General features: G+C 33.1%; 2 protein-coding genes across 2 annotated transcripts; one reads left to right on the forward strand and one right to left on the reverse strand.

The window, feature by feature from the left end:
- The first annotated feature begins 4,089 nt into the window (after positions 1–4,089).
- LOC114280350 (Eukaryotic aspartyl protease family protein) lies at positions 4,090–5,830 on the forward strand. Its single transcript, XM_028222710.2, has one exon. The coding sequence runs from the start codon at positions 4,251–4,253 to the stop codon at positions 5,583–5,585; it is 1,335 nt and encodes a 444-aa protein (XP_028078511.2). The 5' UTR covers positions 4,090–4,250; the 3' UTR covers positions 5,586–5,830.
- Positions 5,831–15,405: 9,575 nt separating this feature from the next.
- On the reverse strand, positions 15,406–17,555 carry LOC114280351 (uncharacterized). The gene has a single exon (XM_028222711.2). It carries the CDS (start codon positions 16,962–16,964, stop codon positions 15,705–15,707), a length of 1,260 nt encoding a protein of 419 aa, XP_028078512.2. The 5' UTR covers positions 16,965–17,555; the 3' UTR covers positions 15,406–15,704.
- Between the last annotated feature and the right edge of the window lie 5,797 nt (positions 17,556–23,352).

Below are 23,352 nucleotides of genomic sequence, written 5' to 3' on the forward strand. Positions count from 1 at the left end.
TATGAAAATATATATAATGTATAGAATTTACGGCGGCAGCGACGAAGTAAGGAACGACGGCGAAGGGATCGAAGCCGTTGATCTGTGAGTCTGCAAGAGAGAGTAGAGGGAAAAGAGAGAGAGACAGAGAGTGGTATACAATAGAAGGGTATATATATGAATGAATAGAGAGGTATAATAGTAATTTTAGCTCAGGAAAACAGGGACGAGGACAGGCCGAGGCTGGGGTTGGGGAACGTATCATTGTCCCCAGCTCGAAAATTGTTGGGGATTCATTTTCGAATACTATCCCCAGCCCGTCGGGAGTATTTTTCGGGAAAAAACCATTTTAATCAGGGTTAGGGGGCCGGGTCCTTGTCGGGCCGGGTTCAAATTGCCATCTCTATTTGGATGTGGCCAAACACGTACGACCCCTGTTGAGTAGAAGACACCTTGCCTTTTCAGAGAGAGACATGTCATCTTGGTACTCCATCCTTATTGATATGGCTTGAAGAAAATATGCAATCTACAAGGGGACATGCAACATACCCTGCAGACTTAAGCATATGCACATGCAAAGGACTCATTGTTCTTTCCCTTTACTCAAATACGTTCACATAATAGACAAAGAAGACAAAAGAGCAGAGAAAGATACACAACTCTTGAAGAGTAAGGCATGACTACGTAACCACCTTCTTTCTAGAATGGACCATGGTCTGGGCTTCAAATTCCACTACATAAACAATTATTCTCTCTCTCTGTCTCTCTCTCTCTCTGTCTCTCTACATTTTCATTCTCCATTCTCTCTAATTCCTTGACTTTAACGTCAGAGGGGTTTTCCGACTAGTCCCAACCGCACATCTCTCATTGGTTCTCTATCTTGCAGATCTCGTTTTCCATATAGTCCAGTTTGATTACGGAACTCCACCTAATAGTGCATAAATCACTCATACACATTAGTTATGAGTAATTGTGATTATTATTTTGGTTTTGATCCAAAATGTCTTTAGTTGTTACTTATTGTTTTTTTAGTAATGACTGAAAAATATTTAGTTATGATATTTATAATAATCAATACCACAAATATTATAATTTGTGTATAATACACACTCTTTTAAAGATGTGTATACTAGAATAATCCATTAAAGAATCATGTAACAATGTTGATAGGCTAGAGTCTAGTTTCTATGGTAAACTATAGATTGACTCCCCATATTTAATATCAATTGGTCTAATACAAAAAAAGAGATTGGAAACACAACTAGGGTCAAACAAATACAATGCAATCCAAAAAATCACCCATTATGATTTCGAAATGGGGGAGAAGATAAAGAGTCTTTCCTAATTTAAAATTATGTTTGAATAGCACTAGTCTTTTCCAATCTAGTTTAGCAACTGTTTTTAATATTAAAGAAAAAAAAAATCATTGAACTTTCTAAAAAATATTCCAAAAAACTCGACTTTTAGGTACTATTAAATTAGAAAAACCCTAAAAATGTAAAGAATAAATAATTCCCTTAAGACAAAAGACAAAAAAAAGATAGCTGGTGAATTACACCAAGCTCTCCTGAGATTTGAAAAAAATAATAATAATAAATACAACAACCTCTACTATTTTGACATAATTACACTGATTAATTAAATAAAAATATACATTCTAATGTAAATACCTAGGGAAGCTCAGTATAGTTAGTTAAAAATAAAAAAGTAAAATTTTCGACGTTTGCCAAATAAATTAACCATATAGAGGTGACTTAACCATTTGATCACTTAATCTATTTTCTAAAATCTACAAAAAAAATTTAAAAAAATTCTTATTATCAAACGTCTCAACTTTTTTAAAATCTTAATTAAATAAGATCTCATTTTCATATATTCTAGGACCACAAAAAATGTTGGGCTACTTCACCATCCACACAAAGTGGCATTTTAAGTGTTTTTTTCATAAAGAAGAGGGTCAAAATAGGGAGTTTGGAGCATTAAAAGATAACGACATTCTTTCATTATTTGGAAGCATATGCTATTGGAAAGTAGAATCATACTATATGTATCAATTAATATATTAATAGATAATGTGATATAATTTTTAAATTTTTAAATATTTATAATTTAAATAATAAGTAAAATTAATAATAATAATATAATATTAATTAATATATTAATTAATACATATAACATCACCACCACTAGAGATAATAGGATATGAGCTTCTTCGCTGTTTTCCAACATTCCAAACTCTGGTGTGTTCCGATCTCTCTCCCAAACATGAAAAGATCACATGATTAGCTATTTTGTCATTTCTATGTTACTTTATTACTTGCCACCACACTCTTCACATTAATTTTGATTCCCATTCTGAGCAACTTGTTTGGTCTACCTATAGCCCAGCTAATTGTTTCTTAACCAAAAAAATATATATATTATTATTATTATTATTGCATTTATATTTTTATGCAAATTTTGCATCGAAATAATATGGTGATGACTTTTTTGTAATTCAAGTCTGATTTGAAAATAAATTTTTTTTAATAATTTTTTGATTTTTTAGTTAAAATATGATATAAAAAAAATAACAATGTTAGGTAGTTCAAAATTTTGTGGCTCAAATGGCTCAAATCATTTAAAACGACGTCGTTTTGACAGATTTTGAGTGTAAAACGACGTCGTTTTGACAGATTTGAGCCTTTGAGCCACAAAATTTTGAACTACCAAATATTTTCCTAAAAAAAATTAGTATCTTTTGGATGACTTTTTAATTTTTTACAAAAAAATGTATAAAAAGTAGAGAAAAAATGAAATCTTTTGATTTTTTGATATAGATTGTTGACTTTTTTATTTTTTTTGTGACTTTTTAACTTTTAGACTAAAAGGTAATTTTGCCAAACGAGGCCTATATCATTTAAATATATAAGTTTTTTAACAAAAATGACAATATCATTCTATATATATATTTTTATTATATATATTTATATATCATTATCCTAAAAAACATTGTATTTTCATAATAATATTCCAAAAATCTTCCATGTACCTTAAGAGAAACTTGTATGAAACAAATACTTGGACCACCTTCCTATAGGGTTAACATGGATATTTTAGCAAGTGAAAGAGTTCGACCGATTAACCAGTTGGGTCCTGATAAATTTCTCTAAAAATTCTAAAAGTGTAGGAGTGTAAAAATAGGTTGGGTTTGGGATGTGCCCAACTCGATTAGGCTTGGGCTTGAATCTAGCTCGAGATCTTAGGCCCAGTCCATCAACCCGCTCAAGGCCCACTTAGAGCTCAGCCTGAGGCCCAGTGTAATTTTTGGTAAAAAAAATAAAATTTTGATAAAAAAGTATAAATATATTCAAGCCCTGCCCAAGCCTGAGCCCAGGCCCACCGCCCAATAGGCCGGGTCAGACTGTCTCGACCCGAATTTTAACGGGAGCTCGCGAGACCCGACATGGGTCAGGCCGAGCCCAGGCCAGGATAGTGGGCACCTGCTTCAAACATTAGTTGATATGTAGTAGTATGATGATAATCTTTATCAATTTTTTCTGATAATAAATTTATTTATGAAGAAAAAAATGTTAATTTTTTGTTTTTGCCCCTTCAACTTTTTGTTGTGTCTTATTTTTTACCACTTTTTTGTATGGAGCAAATTTGGTTAAATATGGTTAAAAGAAAAATGATTGGTGGATTCCGCCATTAGCTAAATATTATCTAATATGTTAATTATAAAATGATATAAAAAATAGATAAAAAGATAAAACGGTATTTTGGTCTTATTAGGAAAAAAAATATATTTATCCTCTGTTTGGAAAGTGGGTTTGCAACTATTTTAGCCACAAAAAATAAAATAGATTTTTTAACTCAATAAGATAAAATATCACATCCAACCTATAATCATTATATTCTTTCTCTTATAAAAAAACTAAAAAAATCAAAAAAGCCAAAAATTCCTCCCAAATCAAACTTTGTAACCCCAAATTAAAATAGTCAAAAAAATAAAAAAAAACAAACTCACTTCCCAAAACCAAGCCTATTATAATGTAGTACCTTTATTATGCTTTATACATTCTATAATATAGTATCATTTAATATATTCTTACCAAGTGTATAGTCTTAAATACCCTCCTTAGCCAAAAAGAAGAGAACCAAAACAAAAAATAAAAATAGACATTTTAGTAATTTAATGGTCTCCTAGATTTTATATATAATGCTCTCCCTCCTCTGTCAAACATACCACCCTCTTCACAACTGGGCTGTCCCAGTAGAAAGTCCCAGTCATGGACTCATCCATTGTTGCATTACTCCTAGGTGCTCTACTGTGTTTAACCACCACTACCACCATAGCTTTTGATCCATGTGCTTCTTCAAAAGCTAAATCTGATAACTCAGACCTCTCAGTCATTCACATCTATAGTAAATGCTCACCCTTCTCTTCCCTAAACCCTGCTTCATCATCATGGGTCAACACAGTCCTCAACATGGCCTCCAAAGACTCAGAAAGGCTCACCTACTTGTCCAGCCTTGTGGCCCAAAAGCCCACCAAGGTCCCGATAGCCTCGGGCCAACAAGCCCTTAACATTGGAAACTATGTGGTTCGGGCCAAGCTCGGAACTCCCGGTCAACTCATGTTCATGGTCCTCGACACCAGCAATGATGCCGCGTGGGTCCCATGCTCCGGGTGCACTGGTTGCTCGTCCACTATGTTCGCCCCGGGCACTTCCTCGACTTACGGGTCATCGGATTGCTCCATGCCCGAATGCAACCAGGTCCACGGGCTCTCCTGCCCAGCCACAGGCTCAAGCCCGTGCCTTTTCAACCAGTCCTACGGTGGTGATTCTTCGATCTCCGCTCTTCTCTCTCACGATGCCCTAAGCTTAGCCACGGATGTGATTCCGAATTTCGCTTTCGGATGCATCAACACAGTCTCCGGCAAGTCCGTCCCACCCCAAGGCCTATTGGGCCTGGGCCGTGGACCCATGTCACTACTCTCCCAATCGGAGTCACTCTACTCCGGTATATTCTCATACTGTTTACCCAGTTTCAAATCATACTACTTTTCCGGATCTCTAAAACTTGGCCCCACGGGTCAACCCACCAACATAAAAACCACCCCACTTCTCCACAACCCGCACCGCCCATCACTCTACTACGTTAACCTCATCGGAGTCAATGTGGGCCGGGTTAGCGTCCCCATAGCCCCAGAACTCCTAGCATTCGACCCGAACACCGGGGCAGGCACAATAATCGATTCAGGCACGGTTATAACCCGATTCGTTGAACCCGCCTACAATGCGATCCGAGACGAGTTCCGAAAACAGGTACAAGGCCCGTTTTCGTCGTTGGGGGCGTTCGACACGTGTTTTTCTGCCAGCAACGAAAACGTAGTTCCGGCGATCACGTTTCGATTCACGGGCATGAATTTGGTGTTGCCAATGGAGAATAGTTTGATTCATAGCAGTGCCGGGTCGTTGGCGTGCTTGGCAATGGCGGCTGCGCCGAGCAATGTGAACTCGGTGTTGAATGTGATTGCGAATTTGCAGCAGCAGAACCTTAGGATCCTATTTGATACTGTGAATTCTCGATTGGGGATTGCTCGTGAGCTCTGTAACTAGGTTTTTAGTGTGCTCTGTTTCTGTCTATTAGCTCTCTGTTTGAAGGAGTGATTGGTAGATTTTATCTCATAATGTTTGGTGGTCATATGAATAATATGTGTATTATGGAAATGATAGTAGTGTACAAGATGAAGTATTTTGTATAATAGGTATTCGAGGATGGTGTATTAATTAATTAATTTGTTTGTTTGGATATGCATGTGAACTCTACAATGAAAAAAGGACCAGCTAGTTTGTTTTATAAATTCTTTTATTATTATTATTATTATTTATTCTTCTAATAAATTTTTATAGTAAAGTAAATTTTTTTTACAGAAAATAAATTTGTCAAATAAGTTAAGAAGAATCCCAAGGTTGGTTTAATGGGTGCAACTTAGGATCTGCTTCCCTTCAAGTCTCAGATTCAAATTTCATTAGGTGCTATCAATTCTTTGAAGTCATGTCTGCCCGATTCACTTAGAAAGACACTTTGCGTGGGTCTATAGACTACTTGAGGTGTGCACAAGTTAGCTTGAACACTGGTCATCCAAAAAAAAAGGTAAATTACAAACACACTCTTTGATATTTACTTAAATTACAAATTATCCCTTGCAGTTTTAGAAATTACATTATGCCCCCTAAGGTTTCTAATTTTACAACAAATATGTCCTTTTATTAATAAATTATCAAGTTAATTAACAGTTTTTAATAATGTTAAAATTTTATTTCAATTAATAATTCAGATAATTTTATTATTGTATAGGTAAACAGTTAGAAATTTTATTTTTTTAATTAATTTTATTAAATAAAAAATTCTGACAGGGGAGGTATTTGTAATTTTCCAAATCACATGGGACAATTCGTATTTTAAGCAAACCTCAGGGAGTGTATTTGTAATTTATCCAAAAAAAATTTGAGTTAAGAAGAATATTTTTTAGCCAATAAACTTACTTTCTTGCCACAACCAATTTAAGCCTAAAAAATATGTATAATGATAATGTCACGTTATCATTGACAAATAATATCACCAATTAATAATGAAATTATAAGAGATAGTAAATTTCACTATTCAAATGTAAATACTAATCTAACATAATTTGATAGCTACTATATATAGATGATATATTTTACTCCCTCCGTCCCAAAATATTAGTCCCTTATTCCATTTTTTATTGTCCCAAAATATTAGTCACTCTTCAAAAATCAAGTACAAAAATAATATAAATTTTTCATTTTGCCCTTCTTTTAAATTAATAAACAATATAAAAAGTACAATAATAACATTGATATTCCCAAAAAATATACTATCAAAAGGATAATTTTGAAAAATTAATTTTTTTCAAATGCAATAATTGTACTACCAAAAAAAGTTAGATTCCCCAAAAGGGACCATTATTTTGGGACGGAGGGAGTACTATATTTGAATACTGATACTATGTGTAAGTGATGATGGGATATGAGATGTGATGTCAAAATTCAAGTTTGTTATTGTGTGATACAAATTTTTTCCACATTCCTTTTCTACTATTTGTGAAAAAAAAAAAAAAAACATGTTACTTGCAGGAGAGTTTGAGATATGTTGTCTAATCTCACTAGAGAATTTTAATATTAGTTATGTTAGATAATCAAATCTCCCTAACGAATGGGGTGTTAGCATAGAAGGAGGTGGATATTGCCCTTGTCACTATTATAAGTTGTTAGAATCTACGCAGATTGAACTCTTCTTTTTTGTGGATTCATAACTTTATATGCACATAGAATTTATCATCATTGGTTTAGATGAGATATTTACTAGAAGTATATGCATACACTAAAGTGTGCTCAAAATTGTGGGAGAAAATGGACTCGTCTTTAATAGATTGTAGTCATTGGTTTAATAATTTACTTTTTTGTCATTAGTAATTGTTAGACAAGATAGGATAATGTTAGGAACACCAAATTTTCTACCAAACAAATGATCAAATGTCTCACATGGGTGTGGGGTCCGCAATTTTGTAGACCCCACACCCATGTGAGACATTTAGTCATTTATTTGGTAAAAAATTTGGGACCTCTAGCATTTTCCTTTCTATTGATTTATCTTCTGAATTGAACTGTGTAATATTTATAACTTGAATCTTACATGATTAGGAGTGATTCACACTAGTGCAAAATTCTTTTTATTTGTTACTCTTACACATGTCCTTATCTATCTTGTTAATTATAACTCTCATATGGATGCATCATATGATTGGAAGACTCGTTGATTTATGTCCCTACTTGACTTAGATTGGTGCAAATTCTTTCTAAAGTCGTTGATTTATGTCCCTATTTCACAGTCAACCCATTTTGCATTACATTCGAGACTGTGTCTAATATGGTTTGAGTTTTGACTGGCTCAAGTAAGAGAAATGTTACATATCTTGAATTTGAGATAGTCTCGAATGGTTCGAATTTTATTTTGCCGGTCGTCTAGTAAACAAGGTGACAGCCATGGTTGATGAGGTGACAACCGCAATAGACAAGTGTTTTATCCGGTCGTTCAGGTGATCGTTCAGCCAATCAACCGGTGAACACAAATTCAAACCATTCAAGGCATCAAGAATTTCTGCCCAACTAATCCCTTAACACCTATTAGTTCATGTCTTACATAATCACATGTCCACAATGGATCACTCAAAGCCAGCCTAATATTTACCCATCAATATTACGTAGTTGAAATGTGAGAGTATAATTAAACCCTAGGCTCAATCTAAGCAAGGATTCTCTTTTTCTTTCCATCTTTCCTGTTTTAAATTCTCCGTATCACAGGATTGAATTTCTTTAATTTAATGGGAGATTTGGTGATAGCCCCCTCACTATCTAATTTGTCTTTCAAAAGAATAAGAATTATATAAGTACTTTCAAAATCCCCTAATATTTTAAAACTTGTTTTTTTTACTATATTACTCTCATATCTATCAGCTCTCCTATTAAGCCATCTTTACTATATATTTCAGAGTAAAATTTTACACTGTATAAAAGTAAAATTTTACATTCTGAAACTACATGTAAAATTTTACTCTGTATGAAAGTAAAATTTTACTCTGTATGAAAGTAAAATTTTACATTTTGAAACTAAAAGTAAAATTTTACTCTGTATAAAAGTAAAATTTTACTCTGAATAAGAGTAAAATGTTACACTCTGAAACTAAAAGTAAAATTTTACTTTGAAAAACTAATAAAATGTTAGACTCTACACAAAAGTAAAATTTTACTCTATATAAAAGTAAAATTTTACTCTGATTCTGTCAAATGAAAAAAATAGAACAATAGAACCAGAGTAAAATTTTACTCTGGTTCTGTCAAATGAAAAAAATAGAACAATAGAACCAGAGTAAAATTTTACTCTGGTTCTGTCAAATGAAATTAGATAAAAAACAACAAAAATAAATCAAAAACAAACAAACAAACAAAAACAAAACAAATTAATCAACAAATCAACATATCTAATTAAGAAAAAAAATTTAAAAAAAAAAACAAACAAAAACAAAACAAATTAATCAACAAATCCACATATCTAATTGAAACGAAAAACTTCTAAAACTCGATCAACAATCACACATTTTAATGAAAAAGAATACATGTGTTCAAGAACACTCATACACACAAATATATATATATATATATATATACATATATTCTACTGTTCCTCATCCACATCCTTCCCAACCTCCTGTTCAATTTCTTTCAATCTCGAAGCTTCAGCCTTCGCATTCAACATCGCTAGCATCTCATCAACAACCTCATCATGTTTCTTCTCCGCTTCCAATTAAGCCATCTCCACCGCACTCCGAATCTCCATCTGCTCCGAAACCCTAGCTTTCAAATCTCCAACGACATCCTCATTTAATTTCAACATACTCAAAGCCTCATCGTTGTTGATTATGAAAATGAAGAGAGGACCTTCTGCTGAAGCTTGGAAGACGCTACTATGGCGGCGGCTTGTCGACGACCTTCTGCTGAAACTTGGAAGATGCAACTATGGTGATTATGATACAGTTGATGACGAAGCTGATTATATATGCAGAAATTGAGGGTATAATAGTCCTATAAAATATTTAAATAACAAATTTTGTCCTTTATGCAAGATTTTATAATTATGAAGGAGTTTAGAAAGTATAATTTTTTTCTTAATCCTTTTAACAATGAAAGGAAGGTAAAATGAATTTATAACTAAATTTCCCTAATTTAATTGTGTACCCAGAGAAAATTTGAGACGCATGACAAGGAAGAAAAAGCATGCTTAAGTATAAGTTATCAAAGGATTTTACAAGTTTACTTTTTTGGTTTTTAGTTATTTTTTTTAAAAATAATATTTAAAATTTTATCATTTAAATCTGAGAGAATTTACATGTAGGTCTTAATAGGTAAACTTATTATCCAATAAGTTCTATAATAATTAATAGTATTTTTCATCAAATATTATTAAAAAAAAGTCACTAATTATTAATTTCCAGCGATAATTTAAAAATTGTCATAAAAAATGTCATTAGGCCTCGTTTGGCAACAGACCAGTTTAGCCAAAAAGTCAAAAAATTACAAAAAAGGTCAAAAAGCCAACAACCCATACAAAAAAGTCAAAGATTCTCTTTACTCTCTACTTTTTGCACTTCTTTTCGTAAAAAGTCAAAAAGTCATCATAAACATACTAGTTTTGTTTAGCTCATATTTTAGCCAAATAGCCAAAAAGTTACTAAATTAGCATGTTTCCAAACGAGACCTAATTATAAATTTTAGAGACAATTTAAAAAAATCGTCACAAAAAAATAACTAATTTTCAACTTTCAATTTATAAAAACTTTGACAACTAAAAGTTACTAATTGTCAATTTTTAGTGACATGTAAAAAATAGTCACAAAAAATTATTTTTAGTGACGATTTTATTAGAACTTAATGAAATTTAAGTTCAACTATTATGACATATTGATAATTTATTATTAAATCTGTCTAAATTAGATAATCCTAAAAATTTTGAGGAAAAAAAAAAAGTCAATTTCAATTTTTTAAAAACAAAAGTTTGCTTTTAATTTAATGATTATTAATTTTTTTTTGTCTATATATATGAATATGTATTTTTGGGGAGATCATGTGTATATATATTAACTTTTGTATGTGTATGAAATTGGGCTCAGCCCAACTCGACGTCTAAAACCACGGTGACCAGTTGACTTGTTTGGATGCTCTATTAAACATGGGGAATTTTTTTTGCACCAAATAAATAAATAAATAAAATTTAGTATATTCAACTTTTTAGTATTCTAGTATTAAGATCAAGTTTGACAAGTTGAAAAAAAGTTAAAAAATAAAAAAGTTATTCAAAAAGTTAAAAAGTTATCACTATTCATCAAAAGTCAAAAATTACGGCTGTATAACTCTCAATCTTAATTTTCCCCTACATACTAATTTATATAATTTTTTAATATACATTTTTTCATAAAAAGTTAAAAAGTTAACCCAAATATCTATATTTTTTTTCTTCAATTTTTTAGTCTAAAAAGACAAAAAGTGCACTTATTTAGGACACCCCAAACAACTCCTATATTATTTAAGATTATAATTTATTCTCAATATATTTTTTTTTTCACAAATTACATTTTAAGATAAAATCATAATTTATGATACATTTCAATAATAAACAAATGAATTCAAATGACAAAACACTTTTCATTATTATTTTCATCTATTGCTGGATTACTTAAAAAATAAAAATAAAATAAGAAGGATGTTAAGGGCTTACAGAAAAGACAATGCACGAGTGTATCTGATGATGCTATGATTACTTCAACTCCCATAGCTGAGATTCTGGAAGGGAAGCATTCTCAGTTTATAATGCAATTCCTTTTCCAAGAACTAAATGCTCCAAGAGAAAACCACGACATAAATACTTTTAATTATTATTTTTATACATTTATATAAATACTTGTTTCTTTTTTTTAATGAATTGTTTTAAAAAATACTTTTGATTATATTGTCATTCAATGTTTGATTCTTTTCAAATTTTCTTTTGTTTACAGGTAACAACACAATAAAAAATAATGATATTGATGATAAGTTTTGGAGGTAGATTACAGTTTTGGAGTGAGGAAAAAGATGAAAAGAAAATAATTAAAACTTGAGAGAAGATTTAGAGAATTGAATATAAAGAATACATATAAGTAATTAAGTTGTGTCACGAGAAAAAAATAATAATATTTTATTTTAAGATTTAATGTGTATTGTTCTTATTAGTAAATTTACATTAGTGTATAATAGGAACTAGAATTTTAAAATTTTAATTAGACGTACTGAGTTGCTATTTAGGTACAAATAGAATCACCCATTAAACATATTCATAAAAACAAATAAAGATAAAACTCATTATTTAACAAGTGCTATTTAGAGTGTTTTGTTGTTACTTCTTGAAGGTATATAAAATTGGGGAAACTACTGCTTAGGTGATAAAATTTATCATTTCATACTTTAATAGTTATAAAGTTTATTATTAATTTGTAAACATTCAGATGGTGGAAGAAGAAATTGCTTTTGATTTCGATGAAGAAATATTGTAAACTCTCCCACAATTTTCCAACCAAAACCAGACAATATCTGTAAGTCCACCAACATCTCCAACCCATTTTTCTACATGGAACCTTGATGAGGGTTACTCTGACAAGTTAAGGAATTGATCTCAATAACCTGTGACTGCAATAATTTCCTCAAAACAACAAACTGCTAAAAGCAAAGATACTTGACAACCTGCAAAAAATAAAGATGCTTGATAAAGCAGATTTCTTATCAAACATCCCATGTGATCTGATTAACAACCTTATCTCTTCAGATATCAAATGGTTTCAAATCTGGCATCAACTGTCTATATAAGCAGCAGCTCAAAATGAAGACATTATCTAGAAAAATATTAGTGAATCTTGAGTGAGAGTGCTAATTGTATTTGTACATGCTTTGCTCTATTTGCTTAGAAGAGTGTGACCATATGTTAGTATTTCTAATATTATACTTTCATCTTATTTCAATAATATAAGTGTGTTCGTATCACTTTTATACTTGTTCTCAATCCATTTTATTGTTTACAAAGGTTAAGATACTATCAAAATTTGTTAAAATAATTAGAAGCATGATTTTTTCAATTTTGTATTATGCCACTAGAATATTGAAAAGAATATCAACGCGTATTCAATATCAAATATATAGATATCAAGAATTGTTATACTTTATTTTCTATTTGAATTGTTTTCAATCACTAAGATTGCACTATGCCCAAAAAAATGATTATTTTTAAAAGATAGAGGTAAAATGTTCCAAAACTAAACCAAAACCAGATAAAATAAATTTTGCTATTATTTTTTATGATTTTTGGTTGCACTTGGTAAGTAGGGCACTTGTCTTCCATAATTATGAATAATTTTACAGAAGAATTTACATGTTAGTGTATATTTAAAAAAAAATATTTACAAATTAATGATAAACTTTATAAGTACTGTATTAAAGTATGAAATGATAAACAAAATCATCAATCAATAATTAATTTTTAAACACAATTAATAAAAAAAAATGTAAAATGATCAAGTATTCCTTCGTTTTCTTCTCTTTCTCTCTACACTTTATTTTAACTTAACCACATTCCTAACAAAAAAACTATGTGTAATTTCCAAAATTTTTAAACTTAATTTCTAACATATTAACTTCATTTATAATTTAATCTCATATCACATTATATATATATATATATACATATATATTATCAGACTAGGGGTAATATTAAAATTAGATAATCCTTCTTTTTTAAGGTCCATGATGGTTCTCATAAAAAAGAAGGACAAACTAGGGCAAATTAACTCTGTGAAGCAACTCTACCACAACAATGAAAACTGCTTCCATTGGAATCCAATTTTGCCTAGAGAAAATTAGTGTCAATTTTGATTGTATTTGGATAATAAATTTAGGTAAAATTTTGAAAAAGAAAACAAAAAATGCAAATAAAGTATTCTTTTTCCTTTTCTTTTCAAATTCATATTGAAATTAGTAATGATTTAGACATGTCATTAATAAAAACTACACAAGAGTTTACCTTTTTTTTCTTATTTTTTGGGTGCAATTTAGGTGTCTTTAAAATAGAAGCATCTAAAAAAAGGTCTAAATTAAAAATAAAGTTCACAAAATACAAAAAATAAAATAAATCCAAGATGACCATTTTTAGATTTTAATTAATAGATTTTTGTTAACCTTATATAAGAGGATTTAGAATAACTGCTGCACAGCTTGGGTTTGGATTTTGGAAAGAAGGGGGTTAAAGTTAAGACATTTTAGAGAACAAGATGAAGATTTAGAACTGTGTTTGTTCTTTTACATTGTATTTTGACTTTTGACTGAATTTTTATTCATATCAATTCTCACATTTTAGGCATGTGTAGCATAAATTTTGCAATTTGAATATCTTTTAGGAAAGGAAAACTGTTTTAGGATTAAATCGCAGTAGAATAAATTTTTTACTCTTACTTAAATATAAAAACGCATTAACAATATTCTGTGATCTCGTTATCATTATCGCCATTTTGAACGAAATTAGTTATATAATATAAATGGAATTTTTATACAAAAACATCTTTGGTGAATTACATTAACAGTCACTATAGTTTGGGACTCGTGTCACTTTAATTCTCGATTTTCAATTGTAACACATTTGACCCTGAATTTTAAATATTTTTTCAAATAAGGACAATTGAAGATATCATTGCTTAATTTTAAGGGTAAAATCATCAATTTGATAAAATATAAACTAATTTGATAAAAATAAATGTCAAAAAAATATTTTTAAATTTTTAAAAATTATTTCTACCCACCAAAGATAAAATTATATAAAAATGATAAGTCTTTTAGACATTTTTTTTTATCAAATTAATTTTTATTATGTGTTTAGATGAGAATCATATAATGGATATATGGTTGTTAGGATTTTAATGTGTAATCGATATATTTAATATATGAAATGTTTTTAGTCTTGAATTTTTTGATTTAATGGATTGGTTTAATAATGATATCAAAGTTGTCGCCATATTTGAATTTTGGCAGAATAGAAACTAATTTAATGAAAATAAAAACAACCATCTATTACATGATCATCATCCAAACACATAATAAAACATAATTTGGTAAAAAAATAGAATAAATGTCTATAAGATTTATTAATTTTACATAATTTTGTCTTTATTGGGTAGAAATAATTTTTAAAAATTAAAAAATATTTTTTTGACATTTTTTTTTGTCAAATTAGTTTATATTTTATCAAATTGGCGATTTTGTACTTGAAATTAAGCAATGATATCTTCAATTATCTTTATTTGAAACAAGATTCAAAATTCAAAATCAAATATGTCATAATTAAAAAATTAATGATTAAAATGACACAAATCTCAAACTATAAGAACCGTTAATGTAATTCGTTCAAATATCTATAATAATTTTTAGCATTTTAAACCAATGAACCCATCATTATAGTTTGTAATTTCACTAACGCTGTGTTTGGTTGGAGGATTTGAGGAGGGATTTGAAAAGAGAAAGGGAAAAGTTAGGTGAAATGTGAATAAAATGTACCTACATTTCACCTAGTTTCACACACCTTTTCCCTTTCCCTTTCCAAATCTCTCTCCAAATTTCCCAACCAAACACAGTATAAGTGTTACTCCCACCACATAAGTTTTCTGCATAAAAATTATGTCAACCCCACCATTAAAACACATCATGGTTTTTCTAAAAAAATTCAGTTTGCATTACGTTTTTTTATTGAAACACAAAAAGAACCAAATAATCATAACAACCCCAAAACTAGGACAATGAAGATTACACAAGCAAAACACAAAGTAGCAAAGTACAGTCACCTCTCATCTCACTTTATCTCTCCTCTCATTTTTCTCTCTGTATCACTCTTTTCTCTCCTTTTCCAATACAGGTCCAATTTTTTTTTAGAATCTCATATTAAACATCACAATGAGGCCTTAATAAATTCTGGCTTTTACAAATTTAGGACCTTCAAATAAAAAATTCTTTAGGGAGGCTTAGGTGATGATAGACTAATAGATCTAATTGTTAAACCACCTATACACTGTCTGAAATTTCTTCCAGTTGTCAACCCCACCATTGGTGCACCACAACGCCATCATCCTTTAACCTTCCATATAAAGCCAAGCATTCCCAATATGCCCTTCTACTTTTTTTGCTAATCCCACTAACTTTTTGATGCTTACACTCCATGAAGAGCTCATCCACCAACCCTAAAACATTGCTTTTCACCATATCCTCCACCATTTCAGCCTCTGCCTTCATCACCACATACTCCTCTTCCCTCACATTCTTCTTCAACCAATCCGACATCCCGATCGGTGTCACCTCCGTGCCAGAAGATTCCTCCGTTACAGGCTCAATCTTGTACATCTCAAAATACTTGTTCCTTGTCGGATAATGCTTGGCAAACCATTCGGCATCACCGATGGAATCATCATCATTTTCGGGCAAGCTAACATCTATGAAAACACGACGTGGGTAGCTTTCGAGAGAATCACCTATTAAGTCTGGCAAGTAGCGAGTTCGCGTATGGTAGCTTTTGGATTTCCCAGAAGCCGCTCTAGGCGGTTCAAGCAGTACGTCCTCAAGTTTCTTAAGAGCTGCCTTCTTTTCCTCTGGTGTTACACCGCATAGCCTCCTTATCGTGGATGAGTTTGTGATGGCATGGCCGGTTTTTCGCAAGGCGACAATTTTGGAATCAAATCGACGAAGGTAGACAATTTTGTAGTTGGATGGCTTGTGGAATGCGAGCAAAGGGTCCTCACTAAGTTGGACAGTGGCAACGCCGCCCACCTTGAGGGTCCTGTCAATGAATTCCTTGGCTGCATTAAAGTCATGGACAAAAGCAAAGTCGAATGTCTCACCTGGGATCGAGCTTTGTCGCTCTAAATCTGAATAAGAAATCAAATCCATTTCATTGTTGCTAAGCATTTGAGAACTGTAAATGGCTTCCTCATTGCCACTGTTAACAAACAGTGCTCTATCACCCATTTTTAAGAGTCCTTCGTTTTCTAAATCACGAAAGACTAATGGTAACAACTCTAAATTGATTGAATTCAATGAAACCTGACGATCTGCCTTAGATATATTAGCAGACATGGAAAAACTTGAAGAAACTTTACCAAGTACTAAGCCATGCCAGGGGAATGAAACAATTACCAACGCCAAAAGCACGAGTCGAATCACCAGCTTCAAAACCCAATAATCAGGCAGCCTAATTATCAAGAATTGGGTATTATTGGCACTTAGGTCGATACCATCTTTATATAGGTTCATGACTTTGTGGGAGTGATGTTTTGTTCGAATCCCATGAATCAAATCCATTGCTAAAAAAAGTTATTTTTGGATTGCAAAGTTTGTCTAATGAAAAACAATTAAATCAGCTAAATAACGAGCAAATAACAAAGTATTGCGGAGATTGAAAGAAATTGAAGGAGAAGAGATCAACGATTAGAAAAAAAAGAACGTCAAGCGAGAGGGAGGTGGGAGCGGCAACCAAGGGAAATGATTGATTTAGCGAGTGCAGAACCTGGCAGCGGTGTGATTACCACCTATGAGGGTGATATGGCTACTTTGCAACCTTGACCATAACAACAACAATTCTTTCACCCTTAGCGCTTCCATCTTGTTTTTTTCCTTTCACATTACTCAGATCGATGGATTGTGTTTGGCAATGAAAGTTGTGTTGATTTTTCCTCCATTAGCGATACATAGGAGAAGGCTTCATCAACATCATCCACATCGATCCAAGAAGGAAGTTGGAGAGAGAGTTGTATTGTTTTTTTTGTTTCTCACTTGTGGGTATTATTGTTTTTGGGGGGTGAGTGAAAATTATAATAAGAGAAGGGTGTGTGGACGTGAATGAAGAGGGAGGATTTTATGGAGGAGAGTGTATAAGAAAGATAGTTAAAAATAGAAAAGAGAAATGTATAGTTGGTTGGCCCTGCTACAACTTCTCTGTATGAGAGGGAAAAGGGCCAGAGCATTTGTTTTGTACATAATACGCGTATTTGGATTGCGCATGCCTGCATGTACATTTGCATGTGCTACGCACAAGGATGGATCCAGGGGGTGAGGGGTGCGCTTAGAGATGGAAGAAAAATTGATAAAATCAAGCCTGCTGATCGAAACTATCTCAAATTTTAGTTTTCAGTTTGTTTTTCATAACATATCGTCTGTTTCGATTTTGAAACTTTTTATACTGATACAAGCCGAACTGACCGAATATTATATTTAAATATTTTTACATTATAATTTCTTGAACATTACATGTGAAGTAATTAATATAATATACTTTTGTGATAAAAATTAGGAAAAAAAAACATTTATAGAGCAATTTTCATATATTTTCTTCATTTATTTTCAATGTAAAATTCTATAATCTACTATAAAACCTTTTAAAATATCATGTAAATTTTTTTTCTGCATCGAACCGACAAAACCGATAAAACTAAACTGTAGCATATAGTCTATATCAATTTCTCAATTATAAAAATCGAAAGGATTGATTCAGTACTAAATATACTCTCAATATCGACCGAATCAAAACCGTTTACACCCCTAGGTGCAGTGGCACCTCAAAAATTGTAAAATTTAAATATATTATAGGAGTAATTAGTAATATAATTTTCAAAGATGAGAAGTTAAACGTGTTTTTATCTCTCAAATTTCGAATTCTAAATCCGTCCTTGTGTGCATATATATATATATATATACACTAGTGGTTGGGCACGTGCGTTGCACGTGACATGTTATTTTTCATCAGCTAGTAATACTGTAATTATGTGTATCTCTTAAATTTGAGCCTATTTTGGAAAGTATGCTAAAATGTGACTTTTTAGCTTTTTTTTTTTATTTTTTTTGAAAAAATATGTAAAAAAATAAAGAAATGATATGACTCAAAAAAACCAAGAAGTCAACAAGCTGGCTTTTAATCCATTTGCCAAAAGAGTATAGAGACTTTATGAGTTAATTGATATGTATCCAAAAAACAACTATGTAACTACCATGACCTGTGATTAGCATATAATCTATAATTAGGAATGCTTAACAAGGAATTAAGGTGAAATTACGAATTAATTGTGCATTCTATGTGTTATTGGAGTCTATGTATGTTCATGGTAAGAATATATGTTTGTATTTCTGTTTTGGTATGCAAATTGAAGGTCTTATCGGCATCCGATCACGAAATGGCCTAGGTTAATGTGTAATTTGGAATTTTTAGCAATTTGTGGTAGGTTTAATTGAAATCTGATTCAGAACCAAGTAATTAGAATAAAATAGGGTAAATTACAAATGCACCTTCTAAAGTTTGCTTAAAATACAGATTACCCCTTGTGATTTGAAAAAGGAAAAAGAGTGGTAGCTCAAATTGGAGGGGGCTAGAATGGCTCGAATGGGTGTTGGTCGGTCGTCTGCCCGGATGACCAGCCAGACGTTTGCCCGGACGACCGGGTGGAAGATTGTTTACCGCGGTTGTCACCTTTGTCGACCATGGCTGTCAACCTTCTTGCCGGACGACCGGTAAGATGAATTTCAAGTCATTCGAGCCAACCTCAAATTCGGGCTATAAAGCATTGCTCTTTGAAAAATTACAAATACCCCCCTTATTAGAATTTTTTATTTAATAGAATTAACTAAAAAAATGAAATTCATAATTGCTCTCCTATACAATAATAAAATTACCTAAATTATTAATTGAAATATATTTTTAACATTATTAAAAATTGTTAATTGAGTTGATGATTTATGAAATTAGAAGAGGATGAAATGTAATTTTCAAAATCATAGGGAGTGATTCGTATTTTAATTAAACTTCATAGGGTGTATTTGTAATTTACCCAATAAAATAATCAAAGCTAATTAGCCTAAACGAGAAGTAATTAAATTAATTTACTTCAAGCTTATATAAGGTTAATTTAGACCCTAAACTCATCTTTACACTCTCATTTCTCATCTTGTGGTGACAAAAACGTGAGAGAGGGTGAGAAGCCTAGAAAGAGAGTAAATTCAAGCTTAAGGAAGAACTTTTGGAGGAATTAGCTTGGAGACTCTAAGAACTAGTCATCTAGAACCCAATTGAACACTTAAGGTAAGAATTCAAGCCTTTAGTTTTGTAATTGAGTTGATTCATGAATGAATTCAAGAGAATTGAACTAAGATGTAACAACCCACATTCATGTCCTAGTCATGTTTGCATGCATTTATATGTTTTGCCATGTTAAGTTTGCATTCATGAATCTTGTCTTGTTTTGCTTAAGTGTTGCTTGCATGCTTTGTCCTTTCCCTGCTATGTTAAGCCTAGATCATTCCAAACCGAGGTCATCTGCAGTCTAGAATTATCTTGGAACCCCTTTATTTGACATCTACCTTCGCCTTGACATCTTGGCCGAGATGTCATTATCTAGGCCGAGGTGTTCATCACCAAGGCCGAGATGTGTATTATCTAGGCTGAGATGTTACCTTTGCACCTAAGTGATCTTGCTCTGGAGTGGTATGACCTAGACCGAGGTATGGCACATCTAGGCCAAGGTGTGGCACAGCTTAGTCAAGTGTTGTCCTTCCTAGCCGAGGTCATTGTCACCTTAGTTGCCGAAGCTTTGTCCTTAGCCCATGTCATCACTTGCCGGAGTGCCTTGCCAGGTAGCTTGTTAGATACACTTTGTCATAGTCTTATCTTGTCAATCTATCACCTTTTTGAGGAGAGCCAACCAGCTGTTGCCACGTGTCCGAGCTGAGTATTAAGCTAGCCGGTAGAGGGAGAAACCTATCATTTGTTATATCTTTGTTTTGAAGAGGAGAGAGAAGCTCTAGGTGAGAAAGAGGAGTTCTTGAGAGGAGGTAGATTTCCAAGCTTGATCCCTAGAGATCGAACCGTTAGATTCGTGTTCTAAGGTTAGATTCTTGATTTGCTCGTGTTGTTCTTTATGTTCATGTTATTACATTGCATGATTGAATATGATTTGTAAGCCATGCATTGCTTTGAAGTTCGGTTTTAGAAAGAGAAAATAGCATTCATGTGTTCTTCAAGAAAAGTCATGTTTTGATCCGAAAGCTCATGCCTAGATCCATGTTTTTGTGTTTGTTTTCATATGATTTTCAAGCATGGGTACCTAGGTCCATGTTTTCGAACTCATAGCATGAAATCCTAGATTTTGTAATAAAGAAGTTATGATTTTAGCATTCATGTTTTCATGATCTTCATGTTCATGTTCTTCCTGTTCTTCACGGGTGGAAGCCCCGATCTCCAGACCTCACTTCTTTAAGTGTAGTCGCCGAGATCACTCTTACCCAGACCTCACACTTAGGCCAAGCATCGTATCTCACCTTGGCATACCTTTCATGATCACTTACACCTTTAGTTTGTCTTGTGCGCACCTCGGCATACAGCCGCACGCCGAAGCCTAAGTAACCACACCTCGGCCAGGAGGTGTGGGGCCTCGGCAAAGACCTGGTTGGTACCCAGCATGTCTTCCTGACATGTAAAACAGTGTTTTGACTTCCAGCATGTTTTCCCGAGATCATATGCATGTATGTAAGACTTGTTTTGAGAAGTACGTTCAGTATACTTTGCCATATGTTTGTAGGACTTGGGCCTTTGCCTTGATCCCGACGTCCCAAGAACTATGTGAGTGGTATTTTTAATAAAGTTATGTTATAAAGATTTGATAAAGCCTTGTTTCGTTTTGATAAAAGTATTTGATCAAGCATGAATGATTACCCCTATTTTGTATATCAAGTATTATCTTGTTTTGATGACATTCTCAGAAAGTCCTTAGTGCCAGGGGACTATAATGCAACTGCACATCTTGTTTTAAAAGTCCTTAGTGTCAGGGGACTATAATGCAACTGCACATCTTGTTTTGAAAGTCCCTTGTGCTGGAGGACTCTAAACTTTCGCAGTACTCTCGTGTTAGGGGGCTACGGGCCTTTGTAACATAGGTCCTTTGTGCTAGAGGACTCTAAACTTTTGTACCACCCTTGTTTGAGATATCTCCCTTGCTTTGTCTTGTTTTGCCACTGACGGTTTACCGCGTGGGTCTTGTAAGTCTGGAATATCATTCCTTGTATTATGTAGATGCTATTAACATCCAAAGTAAGTAAGTAAGTAAGTAAGTAAGTTTTGTAAGATCAAGTTGATGAACTAGATTCATCCCATGTTTTGAACAAGCTATGATATATGTATTGTTTTGACAAGGACCTCGGGAATCATTCATTTAACCGCTTTATTACTTGTACCATTCACTGAGTATCCAAGCTCACCCTTCCTATGTATGTATGTAGGTAACAAGCAAGAAGTCGGCTACGCCGAGATGTGTGTTTTGTATGTATGTTATGTCGGCAGTGAGGATGTCGGCAATCTGGAAGATTATGTTTCTTGACTTGTATTTCATGCATTTTGTTTATGTCGGCTTGAGAAGCCTTTTATCAAGATTTCATATGTATTTTTGTACTTCATTTTATTTATATTCAAGTTGTAAAGCCATGTAAAGTTGTATGCCATTCCATTTGACTTATGCACTGCTCTTATGGACTAATTAGATTTGTATATTTTGCTTCCGCACTTGTGAGCCCCATATATTTATACTTTGATTGTGTGTGAACTTTGTAAGTTGGCCTTCGGTAATCTCGGATTACTGGCCATCACGACACCATCCTACTAGGGGCGGTTTGGGGTCGTGACAGAATGGTATCAGAGCACGCGCTCCTTGTAGTACGTTATTCACACACTTTGAGTCCTAAAGAGCATAAGATTTCCCTTAGAATGACCTTAGGATTGCATCATGTTGCTTGTTACTTGACAAGGTGTGCATCATCTTGGCATGAGCATTTGTTACATCGGCATGATCATGTTCACTTGCATACATGTTCATTTGTTCATTTTGTTCTAAAAGTCACATCCTGCATACTCCTAACATCATGAGAAGAGGTAGACCCCCAGTTGGCCGAGATCAGTCCGAAGACAGGTTGGACAGATTAGAAAGGATTGTTGAAAGTTTGGCCGATGAGTTAAGGCAAGCAAGGCAGCAGAACACCAGTACCACCTCCACCCAGGCCACGCAGACAGATGGCCGACACGCAGTTCCACCACCGCCAGTACCACAAATGCCTCCGCAGCCAGCTTTGTATGGACATGACACATTGACCCTGATCAGCGAATTCAAGAAGATGAAACTGTCGAAGTTCCATAGAGGTATAGAGCCGATGAAAGCAGAAGCATGGGTTCTTGAAATGGAGAAGTTGTTCGAGTTTTTCCTAGCACCGACGCCCAGAAGGTGTCATTGGCACCATTCACATTGGAAGACGACGCTCGTAGATGGTGGATGATGATCCGAGAAGGTAATCCAGACTTGACTTGGGCCAGATTTTTGGAGCTGTTCTATGACAAGCATTTCCCACTCAATGTCCGAGATCGCAAGACCACAGAATTTCAAATGTTGACACAGGGTAGCAAAACAGTGGCAGAGTATGATCGTGCTTTCACCGAGTTGGTAAGGTATGCACCTCACATGGTCGACAACGAATACAAGAAAGCTAGGAAGTTTGAGAGTGGACTTCGAGGGCCAATACAAGATCAGGTTAATTTGCTTAATATGCTGACATATGCTGGAGTGTTGGATAAAGCCATCCTTGCAGAAGCCAACCTGAACAGAAGTCACAGTTCGGGGAAGAATCAGAAGAAGAGGCAGACCTATGACAATCGCGAAGAAGA

Source organism: Camellia sinensis, chromosome 6 (genome assembly GCF_055761805.1).
Source record: "Camellia sinensis isolate YWXY chromosome 6, ASM5576180v1, whole genome shotgun sequence".
Classification (NCBI taxonomy): domain Eukaryota; kingdom Viridiplantae; phylum Streptophyta; class Magnoliopsida; order Ericales; family Theaceae; genus Camellia; species Camellia sinensis.

Excerpts from the sequence above, each read along its gene's own strand:
- LOC114280350 (XM_028222710.2), top strand. The coding sequence starts at position 4,251 with ATGGACTCATCCATTGTTGCATTACTCCTAGGTGCTCTACTGTGTTTA.
- LOC114280351 (XM_028222711.2), bottom strand. The coding sequence starts at position 16,964 with ATGGATTTGATTCATGGGATTCGAACAAAACATCACTCCCACAAAGTC.